The following is a 23,829-nucleotide window of genomic DNA, read 5'->3' on the forward strand; positions in this document are numbered from 1 at the left end:
CAAAGTTTCTTCCTCTCATACGCCTCATCCATAGCATGTTCCCATGTCACTGTTAACTCTACCAGATGAACAAGGCCTGCTGATCCAGACCACAAGAAAATGTCTGGTCAAAGGTTAATGGTGGCAATCTCAGGTGGAAAAATAAGCCGTTGGCCAACATCTGCCAGCATCTTCCAGTCTCCAGCAGCTTCCAGTTGTCCTGAGCGAGGCTTGATTTTAACACCTTTTCTTGGTGGTTGCTCTCCTGGACGGAGGAATATTATCTTTTGTGTGTAATGCTTTGGTGGAACTGGTGGCAACTTATTGGTCAGGTTACTCTTGTCTTCCAATGCTAAGGCCAAACATCGCAGCACCTGGTCATGGCGCCAAGTAAACCGTCCTTGGCTAAGACATCCTGTCAAAATGTGCCTTAATGTTGCAGGTAATGAACACAAAGGACATAAGTGATCCTCACCCACTCAGAGGTTTAGGTTCTGTGGTGATGGGAGAACATCATATGTTGATCTGATGAGGAAACTGATCCTGCTCTGTTCCATTGTCCATAGGTCTTGCCAGCCGATCTTGCATTGTTCCACACTTTCCCATCTCATCCATTCTCCCTGCTTGGCCTGGGAAACAGCCTTTACACACCTGATCCTCTCCTCCTGCTTTTACACCTCGTTGACTACCAGCTTCCTCCATTGAGCCGGGGTTGCCATGAGCCATGTAGCTGAACTGAGACCAAAACCTGCTTTTCCATGCTGAACTTGCCCCATAATATCTCCGATTCGAAGAACAGCCTTTGCATCTTCCACAGCTTTCTTTGCCATCCATTTTCTTCCAGTTTTCAACACAGGTGCTGCCTCCCTTACTCATTTGTCACGTGAATCTACTAATGTCATTTCCAGTCAGACTTTGGCGCTCTTAAACTCCTCAGTTAGAGCAGAGATTGGTAGCTGCAGTATTCCTTTACCATAAAGTCTCGTTCTGCTGAGGCAGCATGGATCTTTAAATCATTTCCTGAGGTATGAACTGATTAAAGCTTCCAGCTTCTCAACTGTTGTCAAGGAAACCTTGTACACAGCCAGTGGCCATAGCAGTCTTGGCAGTAGACCAAACTGAAAGCACCAGAGTTTCAGTTTGCCTGGTAAAGCGCTGCTGTCTATGCTCACGGCATCAAATCAATTTGCTGGTGAAACTAGTAAAAAAATTATTTTTTTTAGCAGCCATAATTATCATGGTAAGAACTTTTGTTGCTTGCTGTCAATACATTTAAAGTAGGATAAGAATGCAGTTAGGCTGATCAGACTAAACATTAAAACATTACTGTGATTATTTTACTTACATTGTTGGTTGGTAAAGTGGTCCAATCTTTACAGGCCTTCTACTAGACTTCTGATATACATCAATCATAATTGATGTATAATTAATTAGAGACAGGCAATTGTAATTATTGATTAATGTTGTTCATATTATGTCTAAAAAGTAGTGTTCAATCTTTTCCAAGATGGAGGTTGTTATTCAGTACCAGAACTATACTAACTAAACCATGAGTTTCATCTGTACTTACAGCATACTACACAATATACAAGAAATGTAAGATATTGTTAAGAGAGTTACACTCAGAAAAATATAGTCTTTACAACTTAAAACTACAGCTAACTTATATTTAGGCCAAAATTTAAAATTACAGCATGTGGTTACATTTTTAGCAGAGAGGGATTCAATTCTTGCTCAATCATCAGTGCTGTAATTGAAACATTCTGAGACAAGTACTTTCCAGCCAACAACATAAACAGCACAGACAGAACTGTAGCAAACATAAACAGTACGAGAAACTGTTAGCACCAGGTTTATTTGTCTTCAAATATTGGGGATAAACATTTTACTGGTATCTGATATGTTCAGCCTAAAACCATATTTCCTGCCCTTTGAGGTTGTTGCTTACTGGAAAAATGTTCCAGAACTTTGCCAGAAAATGTTGCCTTATTTTCCATGAGCTTTATATACCGCAAAGCAGGTTAACATTTTTATTAAGGGTGCTCTAGCATCCCCTTGGCTCTTTTGTTTCTAGCCTGGTACTGCTGTGGGTCAACATAGTATACCGTACCAAAACATGTTGCAGAAAATGTCAGAATTTGATTTGCAGCTTAAAGCTGGAGTGTGGCGGTCAATCAATCCGGAGTGTCAGCACTACACAATCTGATAATATGCATTTCTTATTTCTATTTTGATTGGTTTTATTTATTATTGAACATTTTGGTTGGAAATGTGACCTTCATTCAGGATAAAGGTTATTTGAGTTGAAATTTTGAAATGATTAAATGTTATTGTGGGTAAAGGAAAACAGATATTGGTTTCCTTGTCTCTGTATGTTTTTGTTTTGGTTTTTTTTTAAACAGACAATCAATGCTTTTGCGTAGAGAGCTTGACTGTTCTTCCATGTGACATGCCAGGCATTGCTGGGGCAGTGGCCTACATTTTTGAGGGGATGGCTGATTTATCTCAAATGATTTCAGGCTTTCACTGCCAATATTATTACAACTGTTCCTTTGGCGAACCACTTTAATCATAGGTTTCAGCTAAACATACTCCTCCATTTTAAGACACTGCAGCACAATTAAAACCTTCAATTCATCACAAACATTGTTTATTAAGACAGCTGAATCTGAAGCTAGTATAGTTGATCCTTTAATAATACTGAAAATGATCAAATCATCCTGTTTAAAATGATGCATCCTGGTCACAAAACTTCAACTCTGTTTGATTTCATGAAACTTCTATAGACTGGCGTAAGGCTTCCTTTATTTTAATATTTTCCTTCAAATTTTGAATGTTCAATTATGTAACCTCCTAGCAGCATTTATCCACAATAGTTCAGGGGAACTGCAGGTCAGTGAACCCCTTCTGATCACACAATCAAGCCAATTGTCTTTACATCCAGGAGCTTGACAGTGGATGTTGGAGAGTAAAGGCTGGCCCTGCGGGTGTCCGCTTGACCTCACCGGGTGCTGGCCAGTAGGGTCCACTGCAGGTTTCTAAGGCCTGATGATTTTGTCTCCTTAATCGATGGGCGCACCAGAGCCAAGACCTGCACTCCTCTGACTGTATGACAGGGATGTGCCTTTACCAGGCGAGCAAAAAGTGTTCCAGTCAAACAAAATCATGTCTACTTGATTATTCATACCACCTGTCTGCTAATTCTGAATTATTCAAAGTAGGAATGAAATGCTTAGTATATAGTATAACAAGGCTACAGTATATTGTAACAAAACCACCTGTTGCTCTTTTAAAGCTAAAGAACCACTGGAGTGATTAATGAATCTGAAACACAGGAGACTCCAGTTGAGGCTGTTCAGTTTCAGTCAATAAGGAATGCAAGGTATTTTTTTTAAAAGCATTATGCTTTTTAGGAATTGGTTTTTAGGCTTGTTTTTGTAGACTCAGACATCACTTGATTTCTTAAAATCAGGGTGTGTTGCTATTTTTTACTTACTTGTCCCTTTAATGAACAATTCATTTTCATGGTTTTACAGTAAACATCGTGGAAACAGCGTGCATTAAATCATTTTTATTTACCATGCTGTTCACGCACCTTTGTCTCCGAAGGCGGTGGTGACGTGCATCAACAGGAAGATAAAGGGTATTTCTCACCAACAGCTTCCTGTTATTGATATGCCTTTGTTTATTTGCAATCTCCCTGCTTCTCTGTTCTCAAGGGAATTACACTGTATACACATTTGAACCATATTAACACCACCCCTCAAGTTTATCTTATCACCAAGTCTCACCACCAGGACACTCTGGCCCTGAAACTTGTTATTCTACTTTGATTGCCGGATATTCACAGTATATCATTTCAATCGGGCATATTGTGAATGCAAAATATTAAATTGTTCCTAATAATAGCTCATGTTCCCATGACCTCATTTTATGCCCTACTAGCCCAGTCCCTAGTAAACACCTGGTTTGAAATGTGAAGTGGCACTCCATTGTTGAACTGAATTACCAGTTTTATAGTTTTTAATAAATGCTGTTTTGCCAGCTCTATAAAATGTTTTACATTTCCAGATTGAGATGTGTAGACCACCTAACCTAAAAAATTCCAAGATGGGATTTCTAAGAGCAGAAAATCAGTACAATTATTGACTAATGTTGTTCACATTCTGTTCTAACAGGCAATGCTGCCACAAAAGTGTATTTGATTTAATTTGATTTCATAAGTCTGTGGTTTACACTATACTTCACATGCAGTTCACAAAACTCCAAATATCAAATGGGTGGTACCGAACTAGCCAGCCACGATGTATGATGTTAGTTACCAGACAGAGTGGGGAAGCAATTAAGTCAAGTACAGATCAAGTGTGGTTATGACGATGTTGTAAAATGCAGTGGTGTAGACTTAGAGAAGAACAGTGATGGGACAAATGGCCTCCTCTCGCTCATAGCTTTTTCTTATGCTTACTGTAAAACCATGGTATGAAATGCAACAGAAAATTTTAAACAGGCATACATTCCCTGCTGGCCCTTTTCCTTCTTTTTTCTCACTTTTGGTTTCCATGGCATTTGAGATTACTTTGTTCTCCCTCCCTTAAGCTTTCAGTCGTGTTTGTTCTTGGCAGAAGCATTCTTCAAAACTGCTGCTTGCTTCAACCCCTTTATGTGAAGGGTAGAGACAAGTGTAATTAATGGATTGAGAAATCATAGCCCCAACTCTTTTTTAGGCAAAATGAATGATATAGTGAATGAAGTACAAATACGTATAAAATTGTAAGCTAAACCCCAAATTTAGCTGTCGTTGACTGCTTATCTTTTTATTTGTTGTTACAAAGAATGCTAACCAAGGTTTCACAATATTCTAACCCTGTTAGCACTGGCAATATTGAAGTGTATTGTCATGTTATTTATATATATATATATATATATATATATATATATATATATATGTGTGTGTGTGTGTGTGTGTGTGTGTGTGTGTGTGTGTTTAACTTCATATTTATGAATACTTATAAACAGTCTTCAAAAAACAGTCCTTGAAGTTTTATTATTTGCTTGTATTTAATGCTTATGCAACCATTAAACAGGCAATGCTTTAGAATAGATCTAAAGTTGCTGTTTCCTGGACCTTAATTCACATCATGTGCTGTAGTTCAAACTCTCTCCAGTGGGCTAGCGGCAACCAAACCATGTGACCTACCATACAGCAAAGGAACCAGGGTGCAGCACTTTATCTATAATGATGTATCTGAACTATCTGCATGTCCTGAATTTAAGAAGATTCTCACCACAATACAAGTGGGACCTGTGACTATGTTAATAAAGGCAAATATTTTAAAGCATTAGTTATTACTTCTTTAACTGCACACTCACCACCTTCTGGATGACTGGACAATCCTCTCAACTGTACCAGTCAGCTCTATAATGCACTTCGGACTCAAAGATGACCCTGCAGTGCTGCAAGGAATGCATTACTTTGCTGTATCCTGAGAGGTCTGTATCACAGCAAAGTATTGTCAACATAATCCAGACTGTTTTTATATTACTTTTGAACTTGGTTATGACTTGCATGAAAGATGTTTAATAAAACCAATATTGATGATGATGTTGACATGTGCATATTGCTGGTGGTGGCTAAAAAGATTCCCTTCATTTTTTCTTATTAATAAGTTGGTCCTTTCTTTCCAATAAGAGTATATCTGGTTGCTGCACAATGACAGTGTTATATTAGGAAACACATTACATAGGGAAACAACAAAGGAAGTAAAGGAAAGTCCAAAATAAGAACCCAGGAATAGGAAGCTAAAAATAAGAACCTGTGCCATAGCGGCCATTAGCACAGAATAAAAAAAAAGATTGTCTTGAATTTATGAACATTTTTAAATTAGGGCTAGGGTTATTTCAATATTGCTTAAAAGAAAGAAGTTAAGTAAAAAAGTTTGTAATGTATCTGTATTTTTTAATCACGTTCCCTTCAAGGTATAATGCAATAAAACATGATCGTCTTTGCTAAACATTACTACAGTAGCATATTTAAATGTGAATTTAAACAAATAAAACCTCTTTTCAATGATCAATACAGGGATGTTAATCCGCATGGTCTGATGTCAGTAAGCTTGCTGTTAACATTGTGCCATAAACTAAACAGTGACAATTAAAAAAAGATATATCTTCAAAGAAGCTTCCAGATAGAGCTTGATTGTTTACAATAAGATTGGTTAATCTCAGGAAAGAATTTGGATAACACAGCCGGAAACTCAGTGTCTTGAGCTGCCGTGACTGTCCTATGATGACGTGTGTCACTTGACGAAGTCCAGTTTGTTAAAATCCTGTTTGGGGCAGACACAACAACAACAACAGGAAGTGGCGGCCAATTTCGGAGGTGTCAGGAAATGTAGGAAATAAACAACCTGTATACTTAAAAATAACAGGGTACAAATAAGTCACTTACTAAGGTGAAGGTGTCAACCAGAATATTTATAAGCATGTTATTTTAACTTGCCCCAGAGCTAGTGTTCTTGGTGAATGGAAGGTTGCTCCATCATTAAATCTAGGGATTTAATCTATTTTTGCTCAATCAATGGGAAAGGTACAGGCTGTAGATACAGTATTGTAGCTTACTGCATCCCAGTTTCTGTTAAGTTTTAGGGCTGGGTGTTTCATATAGGCAGAACTTGTATGGTCAAGTATATTGTTACCACAGATTGAATGCCACAAAGCTGTAGTGTGCAGTGTTCTTTGATCTGGATCTTCTGTTATGCCGAGTAATTCATGCATTAAGCAAGGTTGGTTTTCATGCATGGCCAAAACAATAGAACACAATTCAAGTAGGCAAACATTATAACAAATTGATTTCCATTCTCTTTTAATAATACACCACCTGAAACAAATTTTATAAAATGCTTGACAGAGGAATCAATTGACACTAATGTGCCCTTTAAAACCTTGTTTAGTATGCCAAAACAGCAGGGATGGAAAGAAGACTCCTATTGCATAGCGGTTTCACCCATTCCTGGTTTTATTATGTGCTTGATTAGCACCAGTGTATAGGTAACTTGCTCTGTGTGTCTTATTAAATTCATAGTAAAACCAGGAATGGCTAAAACTGCTGCAGAATTGGAGTCTTATTTCCATACCTGGTACAGGTTTTCATTTAATTCATTGTATTTAACTGAGTTTCAACACTGTTGTGTTGTTTTGCCCCACACATGCATTCTTGTATTTGAGTTTGACAGTATCAACGTAAAGCTGTGCAGGTACTGCAGAATTTGATGAAGAGTATCTTGCACACCCAATCTTTCCAGTTACTCTCTATGCACAGCTCAACTTGTTTTTTTTTTTTTTTTGTTTTGTTTTTTTCAAGTGTTGTTCAGGAAAAAACTGTTGAATCTGGTGAAACAATGTGTTATCTGTATAAATGCCTAACACATTGTATTATGAGAAACACATTACTGGTAAATGAAATCCTCGATAATGACTTTCATCCACCATTGGGTAATGGAATTGTTCTCACACACAGTCCTTATTTTTTAAGGTAACGTAAATTGTACAACTTCCAAAACAGAGTTATTGCATGTAATGCTAATATAGTTTTTTCGTGCTTAAACTTAATTAAGCTTTGGAAAGATTAGCTTTTTTTGTAAATGTGCCCAATACTGAATGGTACAGTAGTTGCAAACACCAACACTACACGCAAATCAACTTTTTTCTACTGCTTTAGAAATAAAAAAAAAGGAAACAACAGCAAGCTTTGAATCATTATACTATTTGTGTGATTTGCTGCAGATATTATTACACTGAAGGCTCTGTACTGGTTTAAACAAGCACAGTTGCCATGTATCAGATAATTTTGAAAGAGTTATCAAAGACTCATTTAAACCATGAATGATGTTTTTATTCCCTTTTAAAGACAATATTTACAATGAAATTTAAACAAAGTGTGGATTACATACAATTGGAACATCATAAGCAAAATGACGGTCTCAAAGAATATGCAAAAAATATACACACGATTGTACACTCAAGCCTGTGTCCTTTTCCGATAAAGGGATCACGTCAGGGTAAATCTCAGAAAAAACAAAGACTTTATGTGCAGTTTATTCAATAACAGGACTTTTACAACACAATGCTGCTGTGTGCACTGCTTATGAAATGCTACAAATGTAACTTTATGTCCTTTGTATCCAATCTGCTTCTTTACACATTTGCTGTATGATGTTAAGTGCTTGTTAAAGTTTCCAAGGTTTTAAAATGTTTTCTTACTGTACGTCTTATTACATGAGCAACAATACCACTTGTCTCTTTTTTCTTGGTTCTTTGCTTTCCAATAGGGGACACCAGGGCTAGCTGTAACAAGGGTCATTGTAACATTTACCATAATTAATCAAAATGCATCCAACTGTCTACAGTCCAAATCATTTCTCTTACCTGTAGCTTCTTACATAATTTGTTATAGGGGATTTTGACAGCAGTGTAATAGTCATGGAATGGACATTCATAGATCCCTTATTAATTCTAATTCTAATACTTTGATCTTCTTTTCCAAAATTGCCTCTGCACATGTAAAATAAACAGATATTTAAGAACTTTTATTATTATTATTATTATTTAACAGTTATGTTTTTATTTATGTCACAGAGCGGCAGGAAAAAAAAAAAAGATTCCAAGGTATACTCTCAAAGGCCTGTCAATATAATCTTGCGGTATATCTGGAGGTTCCCTGTCTGTCTGCATGTCACATACCTCTCGTTCAGTAATCCCACAGACTGCCTGTTACATTTTTTTTTTTTTTACTAAAGCTTAAAATAAGTATTTCAGGAGGTAAGTTAAGAGCTCCTATAGCCCCTAGTTGTTACAGTTCTATTAGATTGTCGGTTTTCTAAGTACAGTGGTAAATGCTTTATGAATATGCACCCTGAGCTGGTCAATTCAGAGCAGGCTTTTCAACAAGGTAATTTTAATAACCAAAACTTGGTGCTGGATTAGTAGGGGCCCTCCTACTTTCGCTGTGTCACATTTATTAACACAGAAATATTCCCAAATGATCTTTACTGGTGTTATTTAAGAGGGAATAGGAACAGTAACATCTCTCTATAAAAGTATGCAGCACAGGACACTCTGCTTCGTTATAAGTGATTTATTGTGTTCACACGGCTTTTGGCAACTCACAGTTAAACTCCATTTTGTGCTTTTAAAGAAGGTGCAACTATAAAGTTTGCCAGAAAAAGTCAAAGATATGAACTATTCTTAAATAAAACATTTAAGGCTACTGAACATTGAAAAAAATATATCAAACAGTCCTCACAATAAGACCTTCACACTTAGAAAAACTACAACATGAAACTTTTGTTTTCAGATACCCAGAAATAAAACAAAAGTCTGAGATGAATGAGTAAAAAGAAGAGTCCCAGTTTTTCCAAAGCTGTACAGTCTTGGCAGCCCTGTATCTGCATACATAATAAAATAGAACATGTCTTTTCAGTGACCAAGATGCTACATTTATTCATTAAATTAGTTAATTCCAAAGTTAAAGATGTCAGCGTGGGTTTAACCATTTCATTGCTGAAGAGCGCACATTTTTCTCCTTTAACAAATCCTCTTTTGGATCATTGTTGTGGTCTCCTGATCCCATCTCATTGTCTAAAAAATAATTTAGAAAACATATATAAGTCTTTAGATGGTGTTTATTCACTGAATCAATACAGGGATGTAAATAAGACTCTCACTGCATAGCAGTTTTATGCATTCCTGGATTTACTATAAGTTAATAAGACACACCTGAGCTTGTTACCTAAACACTGCAGCTAATCAAGCACATATTAAAACCTGGAATGGGTGAAACTGTTATGCAATAGAAGTTTTATTTCCTTCCCTGGAATATGTGGTTTATATGAAGTAGCTTTATGACATAGCATGCTTTTCAAAAATGTAATTTTTTATTTACATCCCCTGTGTCTTCTGGTTTTCATCCTAGCTGAGCTCTCAATTACTTAACTAAACCCTTAATTGTACTAATAATTAGTTTAATTAGGCCCTTTTAACAGCTCTTAAACAGTTGGAGATTTCAGCTTAACTATAAAATGTTATAAGTAACTTGAAATCTGCAACTTTTTTGGAGTGGAAAACAATTAAAAAGGCCTAATTAAGCTAAGTATTAGTTCAATTAAGGGTTTAGTTAAGTAATTGAGAACTCAGTTGGAATGACAGACACGGGGGTCCCCGAGGACTGGGGCCGAGAAACACTGAACTAGAGCATTATTAAATGGTCAATTTATTTTAAGGATTTACCCTTTGAACCCAGGAAAATGAATCCCCCAACCCAAGAAAAGTCCTTATTAACATACATACAATAATACATTGTATTTGAAGGTTCCATTCAAAATATTTATCTTTGTTAGAATTTTTTTTTTTACCCAACAAATTAGTTAAAAATGCAGCTTATACATTATTAAACGTACTTGTAATTTAGATTTTATCACAGTAGAAATGACTTGGAGTTCACTATCATTGTATGTTAAATTAAACTCCTTCTTCACCAAGCTAAATGCAAGAAGTAATTTACTGAGTGAACGTTTGGAAGGACAGGCACTTACCTGTTTGTGCTCTGAATTTGAGTCTGCTGGCTGGCTTGGAGACCGGCACTGAAAAAAACAGGAGCTTCAGACATTTTCCAGTTTCTCTGTCACAGATCCCAGTGTTACAGTTACATGTATTCCTGCATTCCAGTCCATGTGTCCCATAGGGGCAGTCTGCAAATAAGAAAAACAGACAATATTACAATTAAGGAAGATTCACTCACTCACAATTAAGTTATTTAAGTTATTCAATTGCTGGCACTTTTAATCAATTTAGTAGAACATCTTAGGGATGGTTACAAAGTTTTGTTTATGACAAAGAGGAGTAAAAACACCTGTGCATGTTAAAATTAGAATAATAAAATACAATTTGGAGTAAAAATATTTCAAATTTATTGCATCCTTCTTCAGGCCATATTAATAGAAACCACTTTTCATATGTGATAACTGTGTACTATCTACAAGCTATTTGTTTTACTGCTGATTTCAACAGAAGTAAAAAGAACCCTTCAACAAAAGTTTACAATTCTGTGTCAGAGAAGGTATACAGACTTCCCAATCTTTCATCTTATAAGAGCTACATATTTTATTAGAAACCACTAATGATTTGAAGCTGTATTTATTTTCACCCAGCAATCGGAATCTTTTGAAAATGAAATATTAGAACAAGGTCGTTGAAAAAAGCTTTATATAAATCCAGTGTTTATACAAAACATTTCTAAATGAATGGTTTGCAGGAACTGTTATGCTATTAGAGATTAAGCATGTTTTTATTACAGATCATATTTCATAGTACAGACTTTTAACAAGTTGTTTAAACTAATGATAGTTTTAAAAAATATATCAGCTTTGCCTTAAACTGCCAACAGTAACTTTCGAAGAAACATGTCAAAACAACCATCAGGAAACACTTCAAAGATTGCCAATAGCAATGATTTCACTCAACACTAACACTTTGTTTAATTACTTATCCAGACTACGTAGTTTTAGCCCTTTTTTCCGTCAAGAATATTTTAAGAATGGTTAAAACAATGGAGCTTAAAAATGGGTATAAAATAGAGAACACCTGTCCAAATAAAAAATAATGTTGAATAGATGGCGTGCATACAAGTAATTGTACATGCTTTTAATGCTAATGTGTTTATATTGATATGGACAAGCTTGTGATATTAAACATATATAGCTCATACACTGCTTTGTTGGTGCTGTTAAAGCAACAGATGTAAACCATTTACCTTGAACAGAAACGTTCTGTTCCTAGAGCTGTGAACCTGGATGTCTGAGGGCAGCAGAAACAAAGTGTGGCACTGAGTTGAAACATGTCCTTCTATGTACAGTACTGTTATATATAGGTATATCTGCTATCCTGCGGATTAGACTACAGCATACATATTGTCACTAGAGATGACAATTTAGTAAAAACAAAAAGTTAATATGTGTACATCGCTCAGGCAAACGATGTTGTTAATTTTTTTTTTTAAAGACAGAACATTTGAAAAACGTTTATTTATTTGCAGCCCATGCATACAGACATAGTCTCTTTATTTTTTGTGTATGTGTGTTTTTTCTTTAAACAGATTAATAATAGCACCGGTGACTGAACAGCAGGACAGGCTGGGGGATAATGCAGTACAGCATCACAGTGTCAGCAATACCAAACATGCAGTAATTCTACTAACATAGATGACACTTATGCAGACACCATTTCAATATATTTGTATACAGATATTTAGAAATTGAGGTACAAGGAGTTTGCACAAAAGAAAAAAAAGTTTATTATTAGTATTCCTATATTTATACTAACAGGCCTATATTGGCCAGAAATTTGGAGCAATATCCATAATCTCAATCAAACCAGCAGAATGCCCAGTGATCATGCATTACATTACAAGCTTGAATAGTTCAGCGTGTAGTGTTTGGAATTAACATATTAAGACGGTGCTTTTCATTATGATTCGCCGTGTTGTGTGGGCAGTATAAACAAATATGACACAGTTATTTGATATGCTTTTAATATGCATTAATTTCATTTTTTTTTTTTAATTGGGAACCCGTAAGTGTTCCTCCAGGTGTTATCAAACAAACACAAAATGCAGCCATTTTAATCTGAAAGGGAAAGGCCTTTTGACTGAGTGAATACAAGTGCAAACCTGCGGCACCTGGTCATATCTTTCGTGTGGAATCTCAGTATGAAACATATTCCCATTCAGCATACTGTATACCACAGCATCAAATGTACTTATTAGTATGCAGGCAAATTAGCAATTTGGCTAAACTATGAACATGTTACCAAAAGGAAATATGGTACTTCCTATTATATTTATTTTATTATCACTCGTACTGTTGCCGAGTGGCAACGCACAAAAAAACACAGTGTGACTGCAGCCTAAATACAGTTAAGACTAAACACGCTTTACTTAGCTCACTGCAGGTGCGCCACAGAGGATAGCCTACCTTTGCAAATGCCATACTCATCTCCGAAGTCGTCCTCTTCGTTGTAGAAGTGGCACCGTAGCCCTGGTCCGCACTTCACCCCGTCCATTCCTGAGACAGTGCGGTAACACAGTTCTCCTCTGGCCGCAGCACAAACCTGGCAGCAGCCGCAATCATCTAGCACGGTTCGCTTGCAGCGATGGGTTCCAGTGCAAGCTTTAACATCGCACCGGTCGGGACAATCCACTGCGTACTTGACATTTGCGCTCCAGGCATCCACCTCCCACATCAGCAGCAGCACCAAAAACACCGTAAACCCCGACAGCTGCATGTCTGCAACAACTACTAGTCGTTCTCCCTTGTGTCCGATTCAAAATTGCTCTGGTAAATGAAGCTCCAGTCACAGTACAGACCTGACATGAATACACAATGTATACTCAGGTTGCCATGAAGTGAACATCAGGTTGCATGCTTTTCTGTTTTTAACAAGTTTGCTTTGCATGGGCTGCCCTCGTCAATTTCCTCAATCCGGTGTTGTTGTGCATTTGCCAGCCTGCCCCTTGTTTTAGTTTGAGAAATCCGGGATGGAAGTGGGATTAGCACTCAACTGCCGTCCAGGAATTGAAATTGCATGAGCTGATGTCATCTATTATGATTAGTTTTTTTTTTTTTTTTTGTTGTTGTTTTGTTTTTTTGTAGTCAGATTACGGGTACTGTCACGTAGGTCTTCATGGTCGCCTACAAATATAAGACACTTTAAATAAATTGAGTGTAAAGTTTGTCTTTTGGAAAGTTTTGTCAGTACGAATAATAATAATAATAATAATAATAATAATAATAATAATAATAATAATAATAATAATAATAATAATAATAATAATAAAAATAAATAAATAAATAATAAATAAATGATTTATGTGATTTATGTCAAGAAGTAAGAACATACTCCATTGATGTCACACGAGACCATTACACACATAATCTTTTTTTTTTTTTTTTTTTTTGGAATGTTTTTTTTTTTTTTTTCACTTTTTGCTTATTAATTGCAGTAATACTATCGATTTGTGCTATACAATTTAAAACAGTTGCATTACCATTTAAAACACCGTAAATAGTCCCTTCCATGACTGAATGCTTTGTTGATGCTATATCTGCAATACTTAGGGATGGCTGAATGTGACCAGACAGAATAAGACACAAGGTATAGGGTTTATAAACAATAAAAAACGCTTTATTCGGTTGGGACACGGAGAGCCTATTTTGAAATTCATAAAGGTTTTTATTTGAGGTTAAATTAATCAAAGCAAGAAGTCACCACTCACTTCTGTTATTAATGCCACAGTCAACCAGTAAACCACACAGCAACCAATACAAAGTGTAACAAAGTGCAAAAAAACAAACAAAAACAAACAAAACAAAAAACCATGGGACTAGAAAGACAATAGAAATAGTGATTCTGCAGCACTGACAGTGTCGTCAGTAATGCAACACCAACAAGAGAGAGCAGGCCTTAACAGTGTAAGCAAAATGCAACAGATCAGTTTAGTTATACATCACTGTTATCAAAGTGGATTTCCTTCAAAAATTACAACCATAAAATCTTTACATTTTTTATGCAATGTACATTTTGGTTTTCCATACTGTTTATTTATACAGCTATCATGGACCACATGTATTTGGAGCTCTCTACAGGGCAGTTAGTCACAAGCTGTAGAGGTGGAATCATACATTCATTTTTGGAACACTACTGTATATATTTTTATTTATAACACAAGTGCGGGTATAATTAGGGTGGGGTACATTTTTGTTATTCCACTTCAGAGAAATAATATGCTTACTGGTACTAGTTTCATGCTTCCATTCCAATCCGGTGGCGTACTGCTGAAATTCAGGACAGAGCTGTGCTTCATTAGATCAAACAATACTGGCGCCGGTACCTGTTTTATAAATATTTTAAAATGTCAGATACAGATGTATGTAGTTGTTTTGATTTGGACTCCAGTTTCCTTGAGAACGAGTTTAGTCAAGAAATGCCAGTTACCGAGCTGCCTATATATTATTTAAATTCCAGCTGATTTCATCCTACAAAGATGTTTTCATAGGCTGAAGTCTCCACAAAATTGACCTTAGCACCCCTATAAGTTGATGTTGTCTGCAGCTGACGCATAATTCACACCCTAGTCTCTGTAAGTCGCCTTGGGTAAAAGCATGTGCTTACACAAATAATAATATTCAGAGTGGGTAATATAACTCTTAGAACGATTTATGTAGTCACTCTGTATCAGTTATTTAATGTAGCCTTCTCAAAGCACTCTAATCTTTATAATGGAAAAGTACAGTTCCATAAATCAACACCATGCACTGTACTTTACAATTGCTACTGCATATGGGAAAGTAGGACCAGCACGTATGCTGCCAATAATATTTATAGAAGAACTTTCCAAGGATTTAAAAATCAATTATCTTATCATCTCCTAGCATTAGCACAGGTCCCACTTTGAATATTGAAATTTTTTTCAGCACAATATACAAAGGATCAGTAATAATTTTCATAAAATAACTTGTTTAAAACAAAATGTAGTGTGATTGGGACATGGTATTTGTAGAATAGGAATCATGTAGAATGGCTATGGAATATAGCACTTTTTCATGCTGCCACAAGTTGCGTCATCGAGTCAAACCCATAATCCTAACTGCAGCAGCACAATGTGACCTGTTACAGTATAGGGATAAAGAACTAAACATGACTTATGCTCATTTTGCGAATATTTTTACAGTATTCTGTTTCATTTTGTCAAGAAATCTCATATCACTGTTCTGTAACTAGCTAGCTTGGAAGAAGGCCTACTGAGGAAAAAAACGTAAGAAATGACACCATCGCATACAACGTTACTACAGCCCGACGTCTGGCACACGTAAAATTTACATACTGCACCACAACATTCTGTACCAAGCACTTTGCGCAGATCATCAAAGGACCTGTCTGTTATTTTTGTTTCCTAGAGCTATTTATACACCGTGATGTCTAGAGATCAGACCCGTTTTTATCAGACCTTCTGCTAAGCTCACTACACAACACAATACTTCAATTGCGGAACCTTTTCCTATCTGGATAACGCAGTGACGTTACCGTGCAGAGATTTGACGACACACGTGATAGACGCACGGTGCGTTGGAGGCTGGCCTAGATGTTTTTCATGGCAACAATCGGCAGGAGGTGTTTGGACGTAACGTCCAGACTGTGAGACAGCAGTTTACAACTATATTGTTAGTGCTTATTAGTTAACTGAATGTTTACTCGCAGTACGTATTAATAAGAGGTTTCAAACCTGGGACTTTGGGAGATCTGTTTTATGCCCAATGATATAACAGCCTGGCAGTGACACAGAGGGCACCAGACGTGTATTGGGTGTGAATGAAACAGAAATTAGAGGTAAGATGTTGGATTTGCAACAGTTGTTTAAAGACTGGACAGTACTGCTGTTTTGGTAGTTTCGTCAAACGGAAATGTTAGTATTTGTACTGCCATGTTGCTAGTACTGGCACAGTGCTGAACTGCAGAATAGGTACTGCATAGAACCACCACACCTCTCAGTCTAAACGATATTCTACATAGGGCATGTTACAGATGTAAAAAAAATATATAGAAGTAATTAAGTGAACGTTTTGCAAGAGTTACTTCTCTATGGTCTGACCATAAATTATGTGATTATAACCATGGCAGTCTGGAGTGTGAGCCACTGTAAAGTCATGTCCAACATGATGATGCTGCTGCTGCTGACAGGCCTTGCTGTTGGTTGCACTGTATTGGATTTCACTGTTTTGTGAAGTAACCTGGAAAGTTGTCAAGCCATCAAATCCAAACATTTAATGTAATATAATAACATAGCCCTCCTTTGGCATAGTCATAGACAACAAAGGTGTAACAAGTATATTAATATTAGGGTGTTCTGTCTAAGGGAGGGACGGTGGAGTATTACTAAATGTTACGACTACCTGATCTAGGAGCAGGTAAGCAACAGTTTTTACATCTACTGTAGAGGTAAAGTATTGTGAAACTGAATATAGAAAGAAGAGAAATGGAGTTTCTGTACCAGTACCCCAAGGATATCTGTATTGCTAATTGAACTCTGAAAAAATCTCTAAGAATTATTTCAGTAGGTCAGCCTGTAAGCTATGAAAGAGTTAACTTCAAATGTTATTTCCATTTTTTTTTTTTTTTTTTTTTTTTATTGTTTTATGGTGTTTGCATTCTGCTCCGCCAATATTCAATTATTTTTTTCTAAATCTGCCTTCACCTGGATTTGGCTTTGAGTTTGGTGCTGAGACTAATCAGCCTTCCATTTCTTTCAAGCCCGGTAACAATATGACCTTTCAACTCAGCCTCATCGACATATAAACAGGGATTAGGGGAGGCTAGCCAAGTTAAAAAAAGTCATATTGCTCCCGGCACTAAGGATTGTCCAGAAAAGCTCACAGTAAGCTCAAAGCTAGCTAAAGACACATTTAGAGAGAAATTATATGATCTTAATATTGGAGCAACAAAACCGGGAACTACTCCAAAAGACTGGAAACCTGCAGCAGTTTCTGCATGTCCTATATCATAATATACCCTAATAAATGAAACAGATTTAGGATGTAACAGGTAGAATGAATAATCACAGTAATGCAGATGGCCTTCACAGTAACTAGTCTCATCAATAAACAAAATATATTTTTGAACAGGATATTATAGTAAAAAAATTTTTTTTTTTTTTTTTTTTGGACTTCCGAACAGCAGTTTACTAAAACGATAATTTTCAATTGCAGAAGACAGTACCAGAATACCACTTTTTAACTTATTGCATCGTCCCTTTATTTTGGGCTATGCATATGACCAAAGAATGACATCTACTGTAACTGTCGCTACACATTCAGGACTGCTGCATGTAGCAAGCATTGCATATGGGTTACGTGTTTAAAAACACATTCTTCTATGTGATTTACAACTAAATACTTTTCATGCATAAAAACAGGAAGTTTAAACTATGGCCATTTAATTCTAGCTACTCCATACAGAACAGTATGTAGCTTATTCATGGGGGCACTGACATTGTAATGGTCAGACTGCATGGAGTGCTTCCCTTTTTTCATGGCCGCACTTTTTCTTTTATGCTAATACTTAAAACAAACTACTGTAGCCACTGTGCACCCTTTCGAAATCAGATTGCTATCATAGTGTAATAAATGGGACAAATGTGTCGTGGCAGAAGCTTTTAAGATTGTGAATTACCGACTCTCACTTGAATTAGTGTACCTTGTTATTCTGGCTAAATATTACACAAACATACATTGTGAAAACAAGTATTATCTTCTCTTTCTTGCACTATAACCAGGTAAAAAGGAAAATGACAGGTGTTCCATCCATGATTACTGTATGTTGCCCAATAAATAAAGGACATCCATATGGCCGACATGACAATATTAATTCAGTTACCTTAATGATAATATATTTATATATAATATTGGTACTAGTACAGTTAGCTTGATTAATTATACACTGACATTTGTGCTCCTTTTGCACATGTTTAGTATTATCCTAATTTAAGTGGTTGGTTTAATTATGTGAGTGTTCTTCACCTGTTCGCACAGAGGATGGTCTTGAATTGGCTGTAATGGTCACACTTTTTCACTCCTGTGCTGTTTGTTAGCACTTTTGGCCTGTTCTTCTTTATAAAATAAATTACTTCATATTTTTGCATTAACTTGGTATTACAGCAAATAAATTTTTGCTGCCGTATTTAATAGTGCTCAGTGTGTGGATCTAGTAGGTTATATGTCTGTATGCACCTAAATTATATTAGCCGTTGGGCAACATTATCTCAGGTGCAGTAAATTGCTACTTGAGATTCTGTCACATACAAAGACCTAAAGCACCTACATTTATTAACACTTTAGTTACAGTAAATTACACTCCATAAATTAAACCAATTATTCAACCCATATCAATTCATTCTGATCTGTTCTAAATTAAATCTGTAAATATGTGTTTGTGTGTCCATTTCATCAGCAGTCTGCTGGGTTTATTTCATTTATCCAAACAGTGGCAGACCTAAATACTGCCTGTGATGATCATTAAAAAGGGATATTTGTGAGTTTATACAAGTAAAACATCTACAATAACAGTACCGTACATGTGAGTCTTTTAAATGTTTTTAATTGTCTCCTTGGGGTAGTGCACATGAAAGTCAAATGGTTAACACTACTGGTGTCTTCAGCATTGCATTCCGACTGTGCTGCTAAAAATAACGTTCCTGGCTGAATATTACAGTAACACTCTTTAGAGTAGGAGGGCAGCTCTGTAAAGTGAGTTTATAGTATGATAATGGAAAGATTACTGTATCTTTCTATAATGTGTGCTGTCTTGTTGCCATACAAATTAGTATCTGGTATTAGCAAGGGGAGACAAAAAGCTTGCTGTTGAGTCCTGTTTAGGCTGGAACTGCTGAAACTACAGTTTCACCGGACAATGCAATGCACGGTACAGTAGTGTATGATGCTGGATTTGAAGCACATTATACAACTCTGAACATCTGCATCAAACACTGTAGCTGCAGTGGTTGGAAGCTGTTACAGTAAAAGCGTGCCCACTTTGTGGTTCTCCTTAATTCTAAATAAGTATAACATTGTAATGAAATCCCTCTGTCTGCTGCTAATTCATGACATACAAAAAAATCACATTAAGAATTCAGCTGTATTTGGGCAATGATACAGACTTGTCCAGATCTGATTGCTGCAGCATTTGTTGGGATGTCATAGAGAAGTATTTCCAGGACTTTGATGAGAACAAAAACTTACCTGCATGTATCACTCCATTCTTAGATGAGACAAAATTGAATAAAACTTTAGTTTTTGACCCATAAACTGTGCCTGGCCTTGCTTCTGCTTCCCTAGTCTACTGTATACTCCATATCAATCCTTGCAGTCTTCGTTCAATGCCTGCTGTTTGTCTGAAAGGGGGAACAAGCTTTTGATTGCTATGCATGTAGACAGAGGAACCCGATTCATGGGGATATTTGCAATCTCATTAGTTTATCTGCTTGACCTGGCGTTGGGATGAATTCAGAATATTTAAGGTGAAAGTCCACAGGCTCACAAATCAACGAATTGTGCAATTTACAACAGGGATCACACTGTGTTTAAGTTAAAAGAAAAATAACCTGTGAAAATGCCTTTCATGTGTAGGAACAATTGTGATAGGCATCAAAAAGTGGGAAAAATAGTAATATAAAAAACGTTTGTGCTGTAGCTGGTGTACGTGGACTTTTTACACAAGTTGTATCGTACTCTGTCATTAGTTTCAACCCTCTGTGCTGTACAACAAGTAAGTCGGAGGCACCCTGCTATTTTTGTACTTAGGAAACAGTAGCCTTGGTGTAATAAATGTGGGTGGGTCTCTATAGAAGCCTTAACATGTGTAGTGCTGCTGAGACTGCACATGACAGCTCCCTTAACGCCAGGTCATGTTTCTAAACAGGGAAATCATCCACCAGACTTAAATAAAGCAACCTTCTGATAGAGATTCATTTACACAGTTGTTGCAACATAAGGAAGAAGGCATTAAAGGTTTCAAAAGCAAAACATGGACCAACTATAAAGGCATCATGTTGTCGGGTTTGGAAGGAAGGCATCTCAGAAAACGTTTAATGAGTCAGACTTGCTTAAGGTGAAACTAGTTACATCTACATTTACATTCATATGCTGTCAATTTCTGATCTACTTTGCAAATTATTACTCTTGATCAGTTTGGTTGATGAGTTGTCAGTGAGTTTCAGATGGATTGAGGGTTATTTGGGGTAGCTTTACGTGGAAGTTATTACATAAAGGAATTTTCTAAAAAAAAAAAAAAAAAAGAAACACAGAACAGTAGAACGAACGTCTCCAAACATTTAAGAAGCTGATAAATATCTCTTTATTCATTCTTTTTTTTTCTTTGAGGAATGGCCTTTTTATAACTTCACAAGAAGTGATTTGGTCATTCTTCATTTGTGGCATAAAACTGTTCGAACACAAGGCATGAGTCTGTAACTACACTACTGTATATTTTTTGTGAAAAAATTATTTTGTCCTGAGGCTGTTCAGTAGGAAGTTGTAACCATTCCTGGGTCAGTACTCTACACATAACAGGAGTTAGGCATACTGTAATTCTACTAATATGATTTGGGGGGAGGGCTTGTAATGAATAGCCAACACCAATTGTAACCACATTTATTTTACCTGTTCGCCAAATATCTGAGTGCACCTTTAATCTTGGATAATAAATAAATGGGTGTAAACAGATGACTTCAGTCGGAACTGCCTCCAGAACAAAAACCCTGGTTTCATTTTTTGGATGTGTTAAAAAGATGAAACCATCACTAAGGAGGATACGGTTTAGTGAATTAGGGGAGCCGCATGAACCTACTATACAGTACCCTATTCCCACTGACCCAGTAAGCCCACAGATTTAAGTGGTGTTGATTTACTGTGTGAAGTGTCTGTAGTGTTTTTCTATATTGTTCTTGATGAATGCACCATGTACAATAGCAGCTACAGTAGCATGCTTATTCTTCAAGAGTGAAGCTGCCAGTTCAGCTTACGTGTAAGAGAGGAACATTGAAATAATGCTCAGTGACCTAATGGCGATGGCTGGCTACACTTTGCTGTCTTTCTGTGGAAATTGTCAGTTTTCTTGTTCAATTTACAATGTATTTTAGAGCCTATAGTTTTAAGCCTGAAGGTAAGATTTGCATGTCAATCATTAAAAAGACTGCTCTGCAATAGTATGGTGTTCTTTGTGTGCTTTTCATACTGTAGCTCTCATTTAAAAATGTACTGGTAATTCTGTCCAAAAGAAATGCAGCAAAAACAGAACAAAAAAAAAAAGATTTCAAAAGCTGTTTGGTAATGCTGATACAAAGGCTACCAATAGCCTGTACAGTGTTTCAGTTACCTAACTTGTTTAGTAGTTGATTGTTCCATTCTCTGCTGTTAACATTCTTACAGTATCGGTTTGAGTTTACAGTATGTACCACTTCTTCTTAAAGAACTTCCTAAGATTTATTTTATTTTTACAGTGTGAGGATCTGTATGTGGCATCATTCTATAACCATGCTTGTATAAAATTCATTGCCATCACTTTGCTTGTGTCATTGTTCTGTACTGTTACTGTAACTGATTCTAACAACCCCCTGTAGTAAATAAGAAATATTTTTAGTATAAATAGGACAACCTCTTCTTTTGAGACCCGAAGAAGGATATCTTCCACAAGTGTCACATTTTCTTCATTTTAGCCCTCTTGTATTAATGGTCTACCCATGGGGCTACAAAATATAGTACATATGTACAAGTGAAATTACTAATCCTTCCCCTACTTCAATTACAGCAGATCAAGCCCCCAAAGTCTGATTCTTTTTCAAACATGCTATCTGTCTTTCTTCTTTGCAGGATTATGATTAGAGAATGGTTCCTTGTCAGAACCATGTGATGTTAAAGTGGCAGGAGCACCTGAACAGCTCCTGGGCGTCGGAGAACAGCGAGCAGGTGTCCACGAGGGAGGGAGCCTCCATCCTCTATAGCAAGCTCCTGAGCAACAAGGAGGTGGTGGGACTGGCTCAGCCGGCACATGACCTTATTGGCCCCCGGCTCCCAGACTTTGAGCATGATGAAAACGCTGCGGAGGAGCGGGAGGCGTATCTTACAGCGCTCCTGCATAGCCAGCTTGGCCTGGCCCGCCGCACCCTGGCCAGCACGCCCTATGCACTGTCCTTGCACCACAGACTGGCAGCCATACAGCGTATCTATTATGCACTGTCCAGTAAATACCACGATCGCTTTTGGACTGGAGTGCAGGCCTCATCCACAAACAGCCTGGACACCGGGGAACTGGAACATGCCTCGGACTCCTGGCAAGAAGGCATGTGCACCAAGTCTGGGACAGACGTCCTGATAGAGATGGGCGTGAGGACTGGCCTCAGCCTTCTGTTTGCCCTGCTGCAGCAGAACTGGTACCAAGCCAGACTGGACCCCGGTTTAGCCCTGTGCAATGACGTGCTAGCCACAGCCTCTTCAGTGCTCACCTCACTACCTCCTCTCTCCCTGGCCAATGAGAACAAGATCCCGCCAGTGGGGCTGGAATGCCTGACACAGGTGACAGCATTTCTGAAGAAGACCTCTGTCCCAAGCTCGGGGGCGGACAGCGCGGGTAGGAGGCTGGCTCTGGAACTGCTGCTGGGGCTGGCAGTGCAGAGGGGGTCACTTAGGTTTCTGTTGGAGTGGATTGAAGTGTCACTGGCAGCCTCCACGGCCACCAACGCAATGTTGCCAGAGCAAGAGGATGGGATCGGGCATGATTGCATTCTTAAAACTCTGGCCCAGATGAGACAATACTCAGTAAGTTTTTCATTGGGAGAGAATATAAGGGACAGTATTACATTATTGCATGAGATCATGTCCCAGTAGTTGGTTTTATTAATGTCATTTATTTTTATTTTTTATGTAACAGTCAAGTCTAGAAAAACAGCTTGAGCTCTGTAGCAGAAAGACTAACAGTTAGGAAGTCACTTGATAAAATCTCTCTTTCAGGACCCCCTTGTAAATGAGATGTATATCTCAAGGGTTCTGTCCTGGTTAAATAAATACATTTGGAAGTTGCTGTTCTTGGTGAAATACTCGTCTTTTTTCTTCTCAGGGTATTGGAGGAGAGGCTCACCATGTCCAGGAACTGAAGAAAAACGCTGATGGACTCTGCCCTCTCGCTCATGTGGCACTCAGTCTCTTTGAGGAGGTGTGTGCTGTGTTGTTTATTTTCACTGTGCTGAATCATCTT

General features: G+C 37.3%; 2 protein-coding genes across 2 annotated transcripts in view; one reads left to right on the plus strand and one right to left on the minus strand.

Moving 5' to 3' along the window:
• Nucleotides 1-7,742: 7,742 nt before the first annotated feature.
• LOC121301631 (endothelial cell-specific molecule 1-like) lies at nt 7,743-13,580 on the minus strand. Its single transcript, XM_041231192.1, has 3 exons — nt 13,005-13,580; nt 10,569-10,724; nt 7,743-9,615 (listed from the first exon to the last, which is right to left on the minus strand). Exons 1-3 carry the CDS (start codon nt 13,312-13,314, stop codon nt 9,512-9,514), a joined length of 570 nt encoding a protein of 189 aa, XP_041087126.1. The 5' UTR covers nt 13,315-13,580; the 3' UTR covers nt 7,743-9,511.
• Nucleotides 13,581-16,168: 2,588 nt separating this feature from the next.
• LOC121327008 (probable E3 ubiquitin-protein ligase HERC1) overlaps nt 16,169-23,829 on the plus strand; it is a 76,407-nt gene continuing 68,746 nt past the window's right edge. The window contains exons 1-3 of the mRNA XM_041270750.1: nt 16,169-16,416; nt 22,449-23,393; nt 23,692-23,787. Of these exons, the coding sequence (XP_041126684.1) occupies nt 22,464-23,393; nt 23,692-23,787 (1,026 nt within the window). The 5' untranslated portion in view covers nt 16,169-16,416; nt 22,449-22,463. The remainder of the gene's footprint in view (nt 16,417-22,448; nt 23,394-23,691; nt 23,788-23,829) is intronic.

Source organism: Polyodon spathula, chromosome 2, assembly GCF_017654505.1.
Source record: "Polyodon spathula isolate WHYD16114869_AA chromosome 2, ASM1765450v1, whole genome shotgun sequence".
NCBI classification, from domain to species: domain Eukaryota; kingdom Metazoa; phylum Chordata; class Actinopteri; order Acipenseriformes; family Polyodontidae; genus Polyodon; species Polyodon spathula.

Coding starts and splice junctions, on each gene's coding strand:
- LOC121301631 (XM_041231192.1), bottom strand. CDS start 13,314: ATGCAGCTGTCGGGGTTTACGGTGTTTTTGGTGCTGCTGCTGATGTGG. Junction 10,725..13,004: donor TGAGTATGGCATTTGCAAAG/GTAGGCTATCCT, acceptor TCTTATTTGCAG/ACTGCCCCTATGGGACACAT. Junction 9,616..10,568: donor CAAATTCAGAGCACAAACAG/GTAAGTGCCTGT, acceptor ATTATTTTTTAG/ACAATGAGATGGGATCAGGA.